At 42.7% G+C, this 13,929-nt stretch overlaps 1 protein-coding gene across 13 annotated transcripts in view; it reads right to left on the reverse strand.

Annotated features, from left to right (window-relative positions):
• Positions 1-13,929, reverse strand: part of LRRC7 (leucine rich repeat containing 7) — a 369,343-nt gene that overhangs the window by 44,382 nt on the left and 311,032 nt on the right. For all 13 annotated transcript variants that reach the window (XM_030571824.1, XM_030571822.1, XM_030571820.1 and 10 more), the window contains one exon: positions 11,119-11,238. In XM_030571824.1, the coding sequence (XP_030427684.1) occupies positions 11,119-11,238 (120 nt within the window). The remainder of the gene's footprint in view (positions 1-11,118; positions 11,239-13,929) is intronic.

The following is a 13,929-nucleotide window of genomic DNA, read 5'->3' on the forward strand; positions in this document are numbered from 1 at the left end:
TTTGAGTCAAATCATTTAAAAATAAATTAATTGAAAACAATTTTACATTGTTTATGATGACAGGATTGAACTGTTGATGCTTATTAATAATTGCATTGCAACTTAGCCATAAAGGAATGAGTAAAATGAATGCTCCAAGGAAACTTTATATATTACTACCTCCATAAAACATCACAATCCTATGTTACTGGCCATCTTCAGAGTATGTAAACTCAGCAATTTACGATAGACATGTTAGACATCATGTTCCAATTGTGTAAGTATAAGTACATTTTTCTGACTCTTTGGACACAGATGCATAAACCTTTCTACATAGCCCTACATACTGGAATGTCCTGGTGAGCCCTCTAATTGTCTGGTGGAGGCGAGGAACTCTCTGACAACACTGCCTTCTCAAGCAATGAGGAAGAGGAAGCCAACGCTTGAGAAAGTGGAGCCTCCTCCAGGTCTTATATGGGAGTATCACCTGAGCAGATTGCTCCTGTTTGGTACAGAGAGCAGCTTCCTTCTTTTCTTCATGGGACTGATCTCAATGGCTATTAGATGAAGTAGATCAGGGAGGGTGTGGATACAACCTGGAGGCAGGTGGAAAACTCTGGGGGTTTCAAAGTGGCCACCGATATGGTCCCAGAGCCCATGTCCTTCCTAACCATGGATCTCTCCCAGTCAGCCAAGATGGAATTTCTGCTGAGTACAAGGGTGGTAACTTGCTCAGTGGGAAGCAGTGGCTAACATGATGCGGTCAAAGCATATGTGAGCCAACTTTCAACTCTAATGAAGAACTGGACTCCTCTGACCAAGGAGGAGCTGCTCCTGTGGGAACCAGATATCATGCTAGGACTACAGAGAAGAGGGCATTGGTCATATTGTCGGTTTGCCTCTCGACAGCACTGAACAAGGAGGAATCACAGTGAGCATGGAACCAGATGCTGAGCCACCATAGATGGCAAATCATAGAATATCAGGGTTGGAAAGGACCTCAGGAGGTCATCTAGTCCAACCCCCTGTTTGAAGCAGGACCAATCCCCAGACAGATTTTGCCCCAGATCCCTAAATGGCCCCCTCAAGGATTGAACTCACAACCTTGGGTTTAGCAGGCAATGCTCAAACCACTGAGCTATTGTCTGTATAGGGCAAGAAGATTTTTGGTCAGCTGGTGAAACCAGTACTGAGAGACTTGCTGCAGCATATGTTTCAGGAGTTTACAGTATTGGGAGAATCTCCTGTTGCTCTGAACCAGTAAAGACTGCACTGCTGAGCCAGATGGTTCTGCCTTAGGAGTCAGTCTTTTTAGGGCCAATACTGGCTCTGGAATTGATGACCCTGCCTACAGAGATCTCCACCTTCTTTGCTCGCAAGTTTGCTGGACTTTGGTGCCGAGGACCTCAATCTCCTAGGTACTGAGTCTTTCGATGCCTTTTTCTGGTGCCTCCTCCTTAGTATCAGAGAAGGAGACCAGCATAAAGAGTCCTCCAAAATGGGAGGAGCACTCCTGATTGAAGCAGAAATGCTCAGTACATGCTCTGAATGGTGGAGCTGAGAATAGGCATGAGGCTGCTTCCATCAGAAGGTATTTTAGTCTAATCTCTCTGTTCTTGGTAGTTCTTGGTTTAAAGTCCCTGCAGAATTGGCACCTGTCTGATGTGAATCTCTCCTAGGCACTTCAGGCACCTGGAGTGCAGCTAACTAAATGGCATTAGTTTTTTTGAAGGGCCCTGTGATTGAGGCATGCCTTGGTACTGGATATATACATAAATAGCAGGCATCAAATAGTACCAAAAAAGTACTCCAATAAAGGAAACCTACAACTAAAACTATATTAACATTGAAGCTATTAACTATTAAGGAGTACCAACTGTATACAAATGAAAAAGAAGGGAAATTGCAGTAGCAAGATAGAACGTTCCAATAACCATCACAGGCAGTAAGAAGGAACTGAGGACAGTCAGAGGTGTCTCTGCCCTTTATACCACTGCATAGCATCATGGAGGTCAGAGAGGGTGCTTGCGCCATCCTTATAGGTACCACTGAGAGTAAAATCTCCAACAATAGTGCACTGTGTGTGCGCACTTGAAGTGAAATGGACATGCAAAATCACTGGAAGAAGAATTTAAAGTGCCTCAGGCCTGGTCTACACTACGAGTTTATGTCGAATTTAGCATGGTTAAATTGAATTAACCCTGCACCCGTCCACACAACAAAGCCATTTTTGTCAACATAAAGGGCTCTTAACATCAATTTCTGTACTCCTCCCCGAAGAGGGGAATAGTGCTGACATCGACATTGTCGGTTCGAATTAGAGTTAGTGTGGATGCAATTTGATGGTATTGGCCTCCGGGAGCTATCCCACAGAGCACCACTGTGACCACTTTGGACAGCACTCTGAACTCGGAGGCACTGGCCAGTCAGACAGGAAAAGCCCTGCAAACTTTTGAATTTCATTTCCTGTTTGTTCAGTGTGGAAAGCTGATCAGCACAGGTGACCATGCAGAGCTCATCAGCACAGGTGACCATGCAGTCCCAGAATCGAAAATGAGCTCCAGCATGCACCATACAGGAGGTACTGGATCTGATCACGGTATGGTGAGACGAATCCGTCTACCAGAACTACGTTCCAAAATACAAAATGCCAAAACATTTGAAAAAAATCTCCAAGGCCATGATGGACAGAGGCCACGAGAGGGACTCAACACAGTGCCGTATGAAACTTAAGGAGCTGAGACAAACGTACCAGAAAACCAAAGAATCGAACGGATGCTCCAGGGAGGAGCCGCAGACATGCTGCTTCTATGCTGAGCTGCATGCAATTCTGGGGGGACCCGCCACCACTACCCCACCCTGGTCCGTGGACTCTGATGATGCGGTATTCTCAGTCACCATGCCTGAGGATTTTGCGGATGGGGAAGATGATGAGGAGGAGGAGGACAACAACGAGGTTGAAGAGAGCACACAGCACACAACTCTCCCCGACAGCCAGGATTTTTTCTCACCCTGAATGAAATACCCTCCCTACTCTCCCAACGCAGTATCCTGGATCATGAAGCCGTAGAAGGAACCTCTGGTGAGTGTACCTCTGTAAATATAAAACATGGTTTAAAAGCAAGTGTTTTTTAATGATTAATGTGCCCTGAGGACTTGGGATGCATTCATGGCCAGTACAGCTACTGGAAAAGTCTGGTAACGTGTCTGGGGATGGAACAGAAACCCGCCAGGGACATCTCCATGAAGATCTCCTGGAGGTACTCTAAAAGCCTCCTCACCCAGACACCCAAGAACGTGGGGGGAGGGGGCGGATGGATGGACTCCAGGCAACCAACCACTGCACCCCAGTGGCCTGCCCAAGCAACAGAATGCTGTAATTCAATAAGTTTTGAAGTAGCCTTTTCCTTCCCTTCTCCCCGTCTCCCACACCCCACCTGGGCAACCTTGTGAGTTATCTCCCTATTTTTATAATCAATTAATAAAGAATACATGGTTTTTAAATGATAGTGACTTTATTTCCTTTGCAAACAAGCTGTGATCGAAGGGGGAAAGGCAGTTGGCTTACAGGCAATTAGAGTCAGCCAAGGTTTTCATCAAGGAGAAACAAACAGAACTGTCACACGGTACCCTGGCCAATCATGAAACTGGTTTTCAAAGCTTCTCTGATGCGCAGTGCTTCCTAATGTGCTCTTCTAATTGCCCTTATATCTGGCTGCGCATAATCAGTGGCCAGATGATTTGCCTCAATCTCTCACCCTGCCATAAACGACTCCCTCTTACTCTCACAGAGACTGTGGAACACACGGTAAGCAGCAATAACAATGGGAATACTGGTTTCGCTGAAGTCTGAGTGAGTCAGTAAACTGTGCCACCGACCCTTCAAACATCCACATGCACACTCTATCACCATTCTGCACTTGCTCAGCCTATAGTTGAACAGCTTCCGACTACTGTCCAGGCTGCCTGTGTATGGCTTCATGAGTCATGGCATTAAGGAGTAGGCTGCGACCCCAAGGATAACTATAAGCATTTCAACAGCCTCCACAGTTATTTTCTGGTCTGGGAAGTAAATCCCTTCCTGTAGCCATTTAAACAGACCAGAGTTTCTGAAGATGCGAGCATCAGGAACCTTGCCTGGCCATCCCATCTTGCTGCTGGTGAAACGTCCCTTGTGATCCACCAGTGCTTGCAGCACCATTGAAAAGTACCCCTTGCGGTTTACGAACAGGCTGCCCTGGTGGTCTGGTCCCAAGATAGGAACATGTGTTCCGTCTATAGCGGCCCCGCAGTTAGGGAATCCGATTGCAGCAAAGCCATCTACTATGACCTGCACATTTCCCAGAGTCACTACCTTTGATATCAGCAGCTCAGTGATTGCATTGGCTACTTGCATCACAGCAACCCATACAGTAGATTTGCCCACTCTAAATTGATTCCCGACTGACCAGTGGCTGTCTGGCGTTGCAAGCTTCCACAGGGCTATTGCCACTCACTTGTGACCTGTGAGGGCTGCTCTCCTCTTGGTATTCTTGCGGTTCATGGCAGGCAAAAGCAAGACACAAAGTTCCATGAAAGTGCCCTTACGCATGCGAAAGTTTCGGAGCCACTGGGAATCATCTTGAACATGCAACACTATGCGGTCCCACCAGTCTGTGCTTGTTTGCCAGGCCCAGAATCGGCGTTCCACAGCATGAACCTGCCCCATTAACACCATGATGTCCACATTGCTGGGGCCCATGCTTTGAGAGAAGTCTGTGTCCATATCCTCATTACTCTCGTCACTGTGCTGCTGTCGCCTCCTCACCTCGTTTTTCAGGTTCTTGATCTGCACAAACTACATGATAATGCGTGAGGTGTTTACAGTGCTCATAACTGCTGTGGTGAGCTGAACGGGCTCCATGCTTGCCATGCTATGGTGTCTGCTTGGGCAATCCAGGGAAAAGGACGCAAAATGATTGTCGTTGCTTTCACGGAGGGAGGGTTGAGGGATGACATTTACCCATAAGCACTCGCGACAAATTTTTGGCCCCATCAGGCATTGGGAGCTCAACCCAGAATTCCAATGGGAAGCGGGGACTGTGGGAACTGTGGGACAGCTACCCACAGTGAACTGTTCGGAATGTCAACGCTTGCCATGGTACTATGGATGCACACTGCCGAATTAATGTGCTTAGTGTGGATGCCTGTACTTGACTTTATACAATCTGTTCCCAAAAATCGACTTCTGTAAAATCAGAGTAATTTTGTAGTGTAGACATAGCTTCAATGGAGTCTCAGGGAGCCGATGGGCAGGATCCCCTGGGAAAATAACCTGAGGGGGAAAGAAGTCCAAGAGAGCTGGCTGTATTTTAAAGAATCTTTATTGAGGTTGCAGGAAAAAAAATCCCAATGTGTAGGAAGAATAGTAAATATGGCAGGCCATCAGCTTGGCTTAACAGTGAAATCCTTGCTGATCTTAAACACAAAAAGAAGCTTACAAGAAGTGGAAGATTGGACAAATGACCAGGGAGGAGTATAAAAATATTGCTCCGGCATGCAGGAGTGAAATCAGGAAGGCGAAATCACACTTGGAATTGCAGCTAGCAAGTGATGTTAAGAGTAACAAGAAGGGTTTCTTCAGGTATGTTAGCAACAAGAAGAAAGTCAAGGAAAGTGTGGACCCCTTACTGAATGAGGGAGGCAACCTACTGACAGAGGATGTGGAAAAAGCTAATGTACTCAATGATTTTTTTCCCTCTGTCTTCACAAACAAGGTCAGCTCCCAGACTGCTGCACTGGGCAGCACAGTATGGGGAGAAGATGACCAGCCCTCTGTGGAGAAAGAAGTGGTTCGGGACTATTTAGAAAAACTGGACGAGCACAAGTCCACGGGGCCGGATGCGCTGCATCTGAGGGTGCTAAAGGAGTTGACAGATGTGATTGCAGAGCCATTGGCCATTATCTTTGAAAACTCATGGCGAACGGGGGAAGTCCTGGATGACTGGAAAAAGGCTACTGTAGTGCCCATCTTTAAAAAAAGGAAGAAGGAGGATCCGGGGAACTACAGGCCAGTCAGCCTCACCTCAGTCCCTGGAAAGATCATGGAGCAGGTCCTCAAGGAATCAATTCTGAAGCACTTAGAGGAGAGGAAAGTGATCAGGAACAGTCAGCACGGATTCACCAAGGGCAAGTCATGCTTGACTAACCTAGTTGCCTTCTATGAGGAGATAACTGGGTCTGTGGATGAGGGGAAAGCAGTGGATGTGTTATTCCTTGACTTTAGCAAAGCTTTTGATATGGTCTCCCACAGTATTCTTGAGAGCAAGTTAAAGAAGTATGGGCTGGATGATTGGACTATAAGGTGGACAGAAAGCTGGCTAGCTCGTCGGGCTCAACGGGTAGTGATCAACAGCTCCATGTCTAGTTGGTAGCCGGTTTCAAGTGGAGTGCCCCAAGGGTCGGTCCTGGGGCCGGTTTTGTTCAATATCTTCATTAATGATCTGGAGGATGGCGTGGACTGCACTCTCAGCAAGTTTGCAGATGACACTAAACTTAGAGGAGTGGTAGATACGCTGGAGGGTAGGGATAGGATACAGAGGGACCTAGACAAATTAGAGGACTGGGCCAAAAGAAACCTGATGAGGTTCAACAAGGACAAGTGCAGAGTCCTGCACTTAGGACGGAAGAATCCCATTCACTGTTACAGACTAGAGACCGAATGGCTAGGAAGCAGTTCTGCAGAAAAGGATCTAGGGGTTACAGTGAATGAGAAGCTGGATTTGAGTCAACAGTGTGCCCTTATTGCCAAGAAGGCTAATGGCATTTTGGGCTGTATAAGTAGGGGCATTGCCAGTAGATCGAGGGATGTGATCATTCCGCTCTATTCGACATTGGTGAGGTCTCATCCAATTTTGAGCCCCACACTACAAGAAGGATGTGGAAAAATTGGAAGGAGTCTAGCGGAGGGCAACAAAAATGATTAGGGGGCTGGAGCATATGACTTATGAGGACAGGCTTAGGGAACTGGGATTGTTTAGTCTGCAGAAGAGAAGAATGAGGGGGGATTTGATAGCTGCTTTCAACTACCTGAAAGGGGGTTCCAAAGAGGATGGATCTAGACTGTTTTCAGTGGTACCCGATGACAGAACAAGGAGTAATGGTCTCAAGTTGCAGTGGGGGAGGTTTAAGCTGGATATTAGGAAAAATGTTTTCACTCAGAGAGTGGTGAAGCACTGGAATGGGTTACCTCGGGAGGTGGAGGAATCTCCTTCCTTAAAGGTTTTTAAGGTCAGGCTTGACAAAGCCCTGGCTGGGATGATTTAGTTGGGAATTGGTCCTGCTTTGAGCAGGGGGTTGGATTTGATGACCTCCTGAGGCCCCTTCCAACCCTGATATTCTATGATTCAATCTCCAGCCATCAAGTGGTAGTGACTGATGAAATTGTTTCTTACTTTGTAGGCAAAAACAAAATAAAACAAAACAAGTCCTCCTCCTTCCCTTTTATATTACCTGAGGATATGAAAACACTTTTCAGAAATTGCTGAGTTCGGCCTCACACTCAACAGCTTTGTGAGATGGGGGTGTATCATTAATATCCCCTTTTTACAGCAGGGAAAACTGAGACCCTGAGAGAACTTCAGTGCCTTGCCCAAGATCACAGAGGCAGAACATGGCCAGGAGAAATCCGATCGAGTGACTCAAAACAATGTGCCTTAATGATAACTGGCCAGATCCTGAGCGATTTAATGAAGCTATGCCAATTTACACAGGCTGATTATCTGGCCAGACTATATGCGCAGTTCCACATTGACTCTGTATTTGGATTTTCACCAGATATTCATCATAGTGTGCTTGAAAATGAGTAGCGTCTCATTAGCTTCAAGTCACGGCACAAATGTAATCTGAAGTTGTCATTTATAGAAGTCCACAGCAGGTACACCGTCTAACTCAGAGAAAGAAATCTGCTTAAAGGTTTTGCATACAGAAATTGTGGCCCAACACCAAAAAAACTTCATATCTATTTTATTGGCTTGGATCACCTCACGGTTGAGTGACAGATGTACATAATGAAAACAAAACGGAGCACCAGCTCCTCAGCTAAGGCCAAGAAATGCACTCAGCTCAGAAGAGGAGGGAAACAGCAGTTTTAATCACTTTTGCATATTCTAATTCTAGACCACCAGTCCGGTGGTCATGTGTACTAGTACAGACCACTAACTTGCACCAAATTCACCACAGACCAAACGATTCTCCAGGGGCTCATACAATAGCCAGGGTGCAGGGATGCCCTGGCCCACACACCTTTTCCCTAGCCATGTTTCCTATAATCAGCTGCAAGGAGGGGAGGGGATGATATTGGTACTTGTATTCTGGCTCTGTTCCACTGGGGTGATCCTCCTGCAGCCACGTACACCAGGTTTATGTCTGACTATCCTTCTTCCATTTCCCCTCCTTCATTCAACCTCGTTCATCTTCCCCTTGAGCAATCCCTAACTTCATTTTCAGTGATCTTACCTCCTAACACTGAATCCCTTTCTTTCTCATAAATGAGCGATTAACTCGTAAGATAAATATGTAGATGAGTTCGTCAACTAGTTACTCGTAGGCACCACAGAAAAAGTGGGTCTCAAGCAGTATTAAATGAGGAGTTGATTGTTTTTCAGCAAATGAATAGATTTACAGAGTGGCATTCTAAATCAAGGGCAAAAATACCAAACTACTTTTTAATGGAAATAGTCTAGTGATTTTCTGCAGATTACTGTGTAATTGATCACCTTGGATCCAGAAGCAACTGGCATTTAATCTGCACTCTGCATAGTTAAGAGGAGAGAAATAACCACGAATTACTATGTAATTGTATAGTAATTACCATGTTAATGGTTGCACGGTAATTACCACAGTTGCATGGTACAATACATACATACTGCAGTTACATGGTGATTACCCATTGCCTGGTAGTTATCATGTAACTAGTCAACACTGGGCCTACATCAGAGGGGTAGCCGTGTTAGCCTGGACCTGTAAAAGCAGCAAAGAATCCTGTGGCACCTTATAGACTAACAGACGTTTTGGAGCATGAGCTTTTGTGGGTGAATACCCACTTCGTCAGATACATGCATTTGACGAAGTGGGTATTCACCCACAAAAGCTCATGCTACAAAACATCTGTTAGTCTATAAGGTGCCACAGGATTCTTTGCTGCTTTTACTGGCCCCACAGGTATGGATCATTTACATGATATATATTCTGTCATGCAAACCGAAGAAATCAGATTTATTATGGAGAGGTGACACACATGGGGCTCTGCACCAGATTCTGCTCTCATTTGCATTGACACAAACCCATTAAAACCAGTGTGATTATGCTAGTGGGAGAGCAGAATTTACCCCTTATTTATTTTTAAAAAATCACATCATTCAGTATATGGGAATTTACTTTTACAGAAGACTCTGAAATTAATTTCAAAATGATTGCTACATTTAAGCCTTCAACTGGTGGAAAAACAAAACAAAATATTCTAGGTCACGTTCAATGCAAGGGAAATTAGCATTGTCATAAATGCACCTTAAAAAGTACCTATTGAGAATGAAAAGTAAATAATATTCAGAATTCATTCTCTCACTCATTTTCATAGATTTTATTTGCAAAGATTATATCAATGCTTCTTGTGCCTTTATAGCGTGGTTTCTGATAAGTTGAAAATAAAATCCTTTTCTTAGAAACAAGAATCACAAATTCTGCTGAAAAAACATCTCTATTGTGTGGAATGTTTTCCCTTGATTTCATTTGTATTCTATATATTATTTTAACAGCCATCATAAAAGTTAATTATTTGAAGCTGGGAGTCCGTTATTGCCAATGCAATTAAAACTGATGATGATGGCTACAACAATGGATAGTGCCAATGAGTTAAACAGATTCTGATGCATTGTGTAATATTTTTAACATACCACATCTATACAGCAGGATATTGAAATGTCTAATACGGATTTGACTTTGCAGTTTCTTATCACAATAATGTACAAATACATATCATATATTGTTTGAGATGATGAGTCTAATCTTGATCTCAAGTATACTGGACAAAATCAGGTGTAACTCCTCTCAGGAAGCACAATCCTTCTCCCAGCTCCTTGTGCACTACACAATCCCTTTGAGTGGTTCAGCCCATTCTCAGTGCCCATTTCCACAAATGGAAGGCCAGGGCCCCATCTGCCTTCGACCGCCCTTTGTCTCTTGCAATGATTTATGTTCCTGGGGGTGCCAGGAGGGAACAGTCCCTGGGCTGCACTGAGCAAAGTGACTTCTATTGCATCTGGTCCTGATGTTCTACTTGAGTAATTCTCCTGCACATTTATAAATGACCCCTTCTCATTGTGTAATTTTTGTAATGGCAAAGACTGCTGCTTCTGAGACTGCGTTGAATGAAAAAATCTGAAGTCAGTAGGAAAATATTTACCTTATCAATACTTAAAAAGTATTTGAAGTGCAGCATTTGCAAATATATTCATTATGTCTTTGGACCTGACTCTGATTCACTTACACCATTTTTACTCACTTCCTCTGCTCACTTCTATGACTAGTGGAGAGATCAGAACCAGCACATGTGTAGATCAACAATTTAATTATCACTACTGTTTTTACAGTTAGATCTTTTTAAACTTGAGGTTTTTAAAAAATTTTAGTTTATTAAAATTCTTTGTCCTTCAGTTTTATGAATATTCATAAACAAGTTTACCACCAATGGTCAAATTTTCAGCAAGCTTTAAGTTGGTCTCTTTCTTCACACTTAGTTTTAAATTACTGTACCCTAAGAATGTAGGAATCTGAATATTTTGTGCAGGTAGAGTGTGCAGTTATCTGCCCAGCTATCTAGTTTGTGTATGCAGAACTACTGGTACATGAACCCACTTTTGCAAACATAGTAAGTTAACTTGGCATAAGTGAGCTCAAAAAACAGGTTAGGATTGAAAATATGACCCTTATTGATTTACAAACTGTTTTAAGCCTTGAAGAAAAAGTGTATTGTATTGCCCCTATTCTGTGTCCAGTGAAGCCAACTGGTGTAGGAGGGTTGCTGCTGATTTTGGAGGGAGAAGTCGAAAACTGCCAGTACATAAGTGTCAGATTTTATATCGTCATGTTGCTATTGGTTACCTTTTTAGTAATGGTTTCTGGTGGTACATCCCGCCTTCCAAGTGGATACGGATTCCATTGGCTACTAGCAGAAACATCTTCTTGTCCGTTGTCTAGGATGTTGCTCTGCTGTGATGGGGTCTATTGTAAAAATGGTAGGATATACTTTAGTGCCTTGACATATCACTGTATAAAACCACCACTTACTTTTGCCCCAAATCCACCTTGTTCAATTGCACAACATTTCATCTGTAATGGGAATCATTTTATGTTTTATCCCTATATCATGTTAATGTGTAAGAACTATATACCTGCTGCAGTCTTGACTGCACTGTTGTCTATGGACCTTACTTTAAATTGGAGAACTTTAGATGCTCATTAATTATCTTGGCAATAATGAGAGAAGTGAGAAAAATTAACTCAAATTCTGAAGTAATAGAACTGTAAATATTTTTCTGAAATTACATTTAACACAATAGTTTGCTATAGAATTGCACAATCTAAAAGCATCTAACTGTTCATTCAAATTGTAAAGTACATGAAAGAATGTATAAATATCTCACCATCATCTATAATGTAAATATGAAATGTTAAGCTTACAATGCATACTTTAAAAGATTATATTTAATACTGACAATATTGAAGTTATAGTTGTCATACTTTGGGTTACCTTCTGCATTACTCTTACAGATCTCAGTTCAGGAAAGCACGTAAGCATATATTTAAATTCCATTTAAGTCAATGGGACTTAAGCACATGCTTAAAATTAGGCACATCCTTAAGTGCTTTCCTGAATAGGATAGACTTAAGCACATGTTTAAGTGCTTTCCTGAACTAGACACATACTTCTATTATTCTTTTCTGTTCAACTCTCTCCCCCCGACACATTTAATCCTGGTCATTTTCCTTCACTGGTGACTTTACACATCTCTTTTTCAGTTATTTTTGTGGTCTTCGTGTCCTATTCTGTCTTAATCTAAGTTTATTTTCCATTTATTAATATTTTTAGTTAGGCTTAATTAATTTTTATTCATATAAATATAACTTTCTTGTCTGAATCCTTTCAAAATCCTGCCATCACAGGGCTGATCCAGCCACAGGAGGATTTCTACAATGTGGAGGATCCTCTGATGATATTTCTGCTGGCACAAATGCATGGCTAGGAGAAGGAGAGCATGGCTGAGAGTCCATTACCTTTGACTGATCCCTCATCTATTGTAACAGACCCTTGGGACCATCAGCAGATAACATCAATTAAAGCAGATTTTAAACCACTCTAGTTTATGACGGGAACTGGCCTGGTGTCCAGAAGGATCAGCAGAATGCAAAAGTTGCTTAGAGCCATTACCACACCACTCACACTCTACTGTTTTCCTTGTCTGCAATTCAGAATCTAGGCCATTGTTTCAGATTATTTCCAATTTTTTGTCCTCTGTGGAAACCCTTTAGATATCTGAGTACTGCCAATGCCTCCTACCCTGTTTCTCAGTTTGGCTGAATGAGACTGCATGATTGCTATACCCTTGGAGTCATGAAAATAAGACGTGTATCTTGTGAGATTATTCCAGTGAGCAATATTAGAAATAAAAACCTGCCATCGCATAGTCTCTATTTTGAGAATAAAAACACACAGAGAAAAGCAAGTGTGTCATTCTTGCGATGTGACTAATTTCCACTAGTGCCTCTCATGGACTGAAATCCCCAGAGCTGCTCCTACTTTGTAAGACTGATAAGAACATTTAAAACAAATCTGCGCTATATGGTATTCAAAGGACTGTGTCTATATGACAATATTTTCTGACAAAGTAACATACTGTTTGATTGTTCCTAGGGGAGAGAATAATATGCTTTTGATACTGAAGTTCATCTAAGCAACAATCCATACAGTGTAAAAAATAATTATCATATGAACTTTAAAACTGAAGGCATTCTTCTGAAAGAAGTTCCTTTTTTCACTGCAGAGAATGTGGTGCCCTTTTTATTTTTAAAGCTGCAGAATAAATAAAAATGAGGCAGTTATTTACTGTTTTCTGTATAAGAATTGGGAAAAATCTGTGATGATAGATCTTTTCGTTTTTGACAGGAAAATGAATTTGGCTGCTTATAAAGTTATTCATTTGACAGCGGCTGAATGAACTGCACATGAATAGAAGTTTTATACCTACTAAATCTAGATAAAAAGTAAGAAGCAACAGTTCAATGTGATAGTAGATGCATTAGAACCGATTAAGAAAGATAAACACATCCCTAATTGTTTTCTTTGACTCTTGGAGCTGCCATTGGCCAGTTAGGCCTTAATTATGGCTCTTTTGAGTCTGAGCAACACTAGGGAGAAGGAAGAGGAACAAACCATCCAAGTGGTATTGTCTGGATATATTACAGCTTTGAAAAGCATAATGCACATGATTCCTTCTTACTTTCACCAACGGAAATCAGTAACTCCTTTGGAGTCAAAGGAATTATGCTGCTGTAAATGAGAGGAGAAGGCCTGGAGTAAACAACTGATGTAGTGATTCTTGCTATATAACTGCACAATAGGTATAACAGGCATTCTCCCTAGTACAGCAATCCTGGTATATAAGGGGCTGAGGCCCAGGTCCTCTCCTCCTACTCCAAAACACACCATTTATTGGGCCCTTAGCTCTCTGTTGAAAGCACTAGCTGCTTCCCCTCGATTCATAGCACTAGAAGCCAGATTGTATGTGAGTGTGCTGTGGGGACAAACTTCCTGCTGCATCTCCTCCCTTTAATGCACCTACATATGGGAGGAATACTTTTGCTTCTAGAGTTTCTGTCCCTTGCCTGAGTTCTCAGAGTCAAAACAGCAGATCC

Source organism: Gopherus evgoodei, chromosome 8 (assembly GCF_007399415.2).
Source record: "Gopherus evgoodei ecotype Sinaloan lineage chromosome 8, rGopEvg1_v1.p, whole genome shotgun sequence".
NCBI classification, from domain to species: Eukaryota; Metazoa; Chordata; order Testudines; family Testudinidae; genus Gopherus; species Gopherus evgoodei.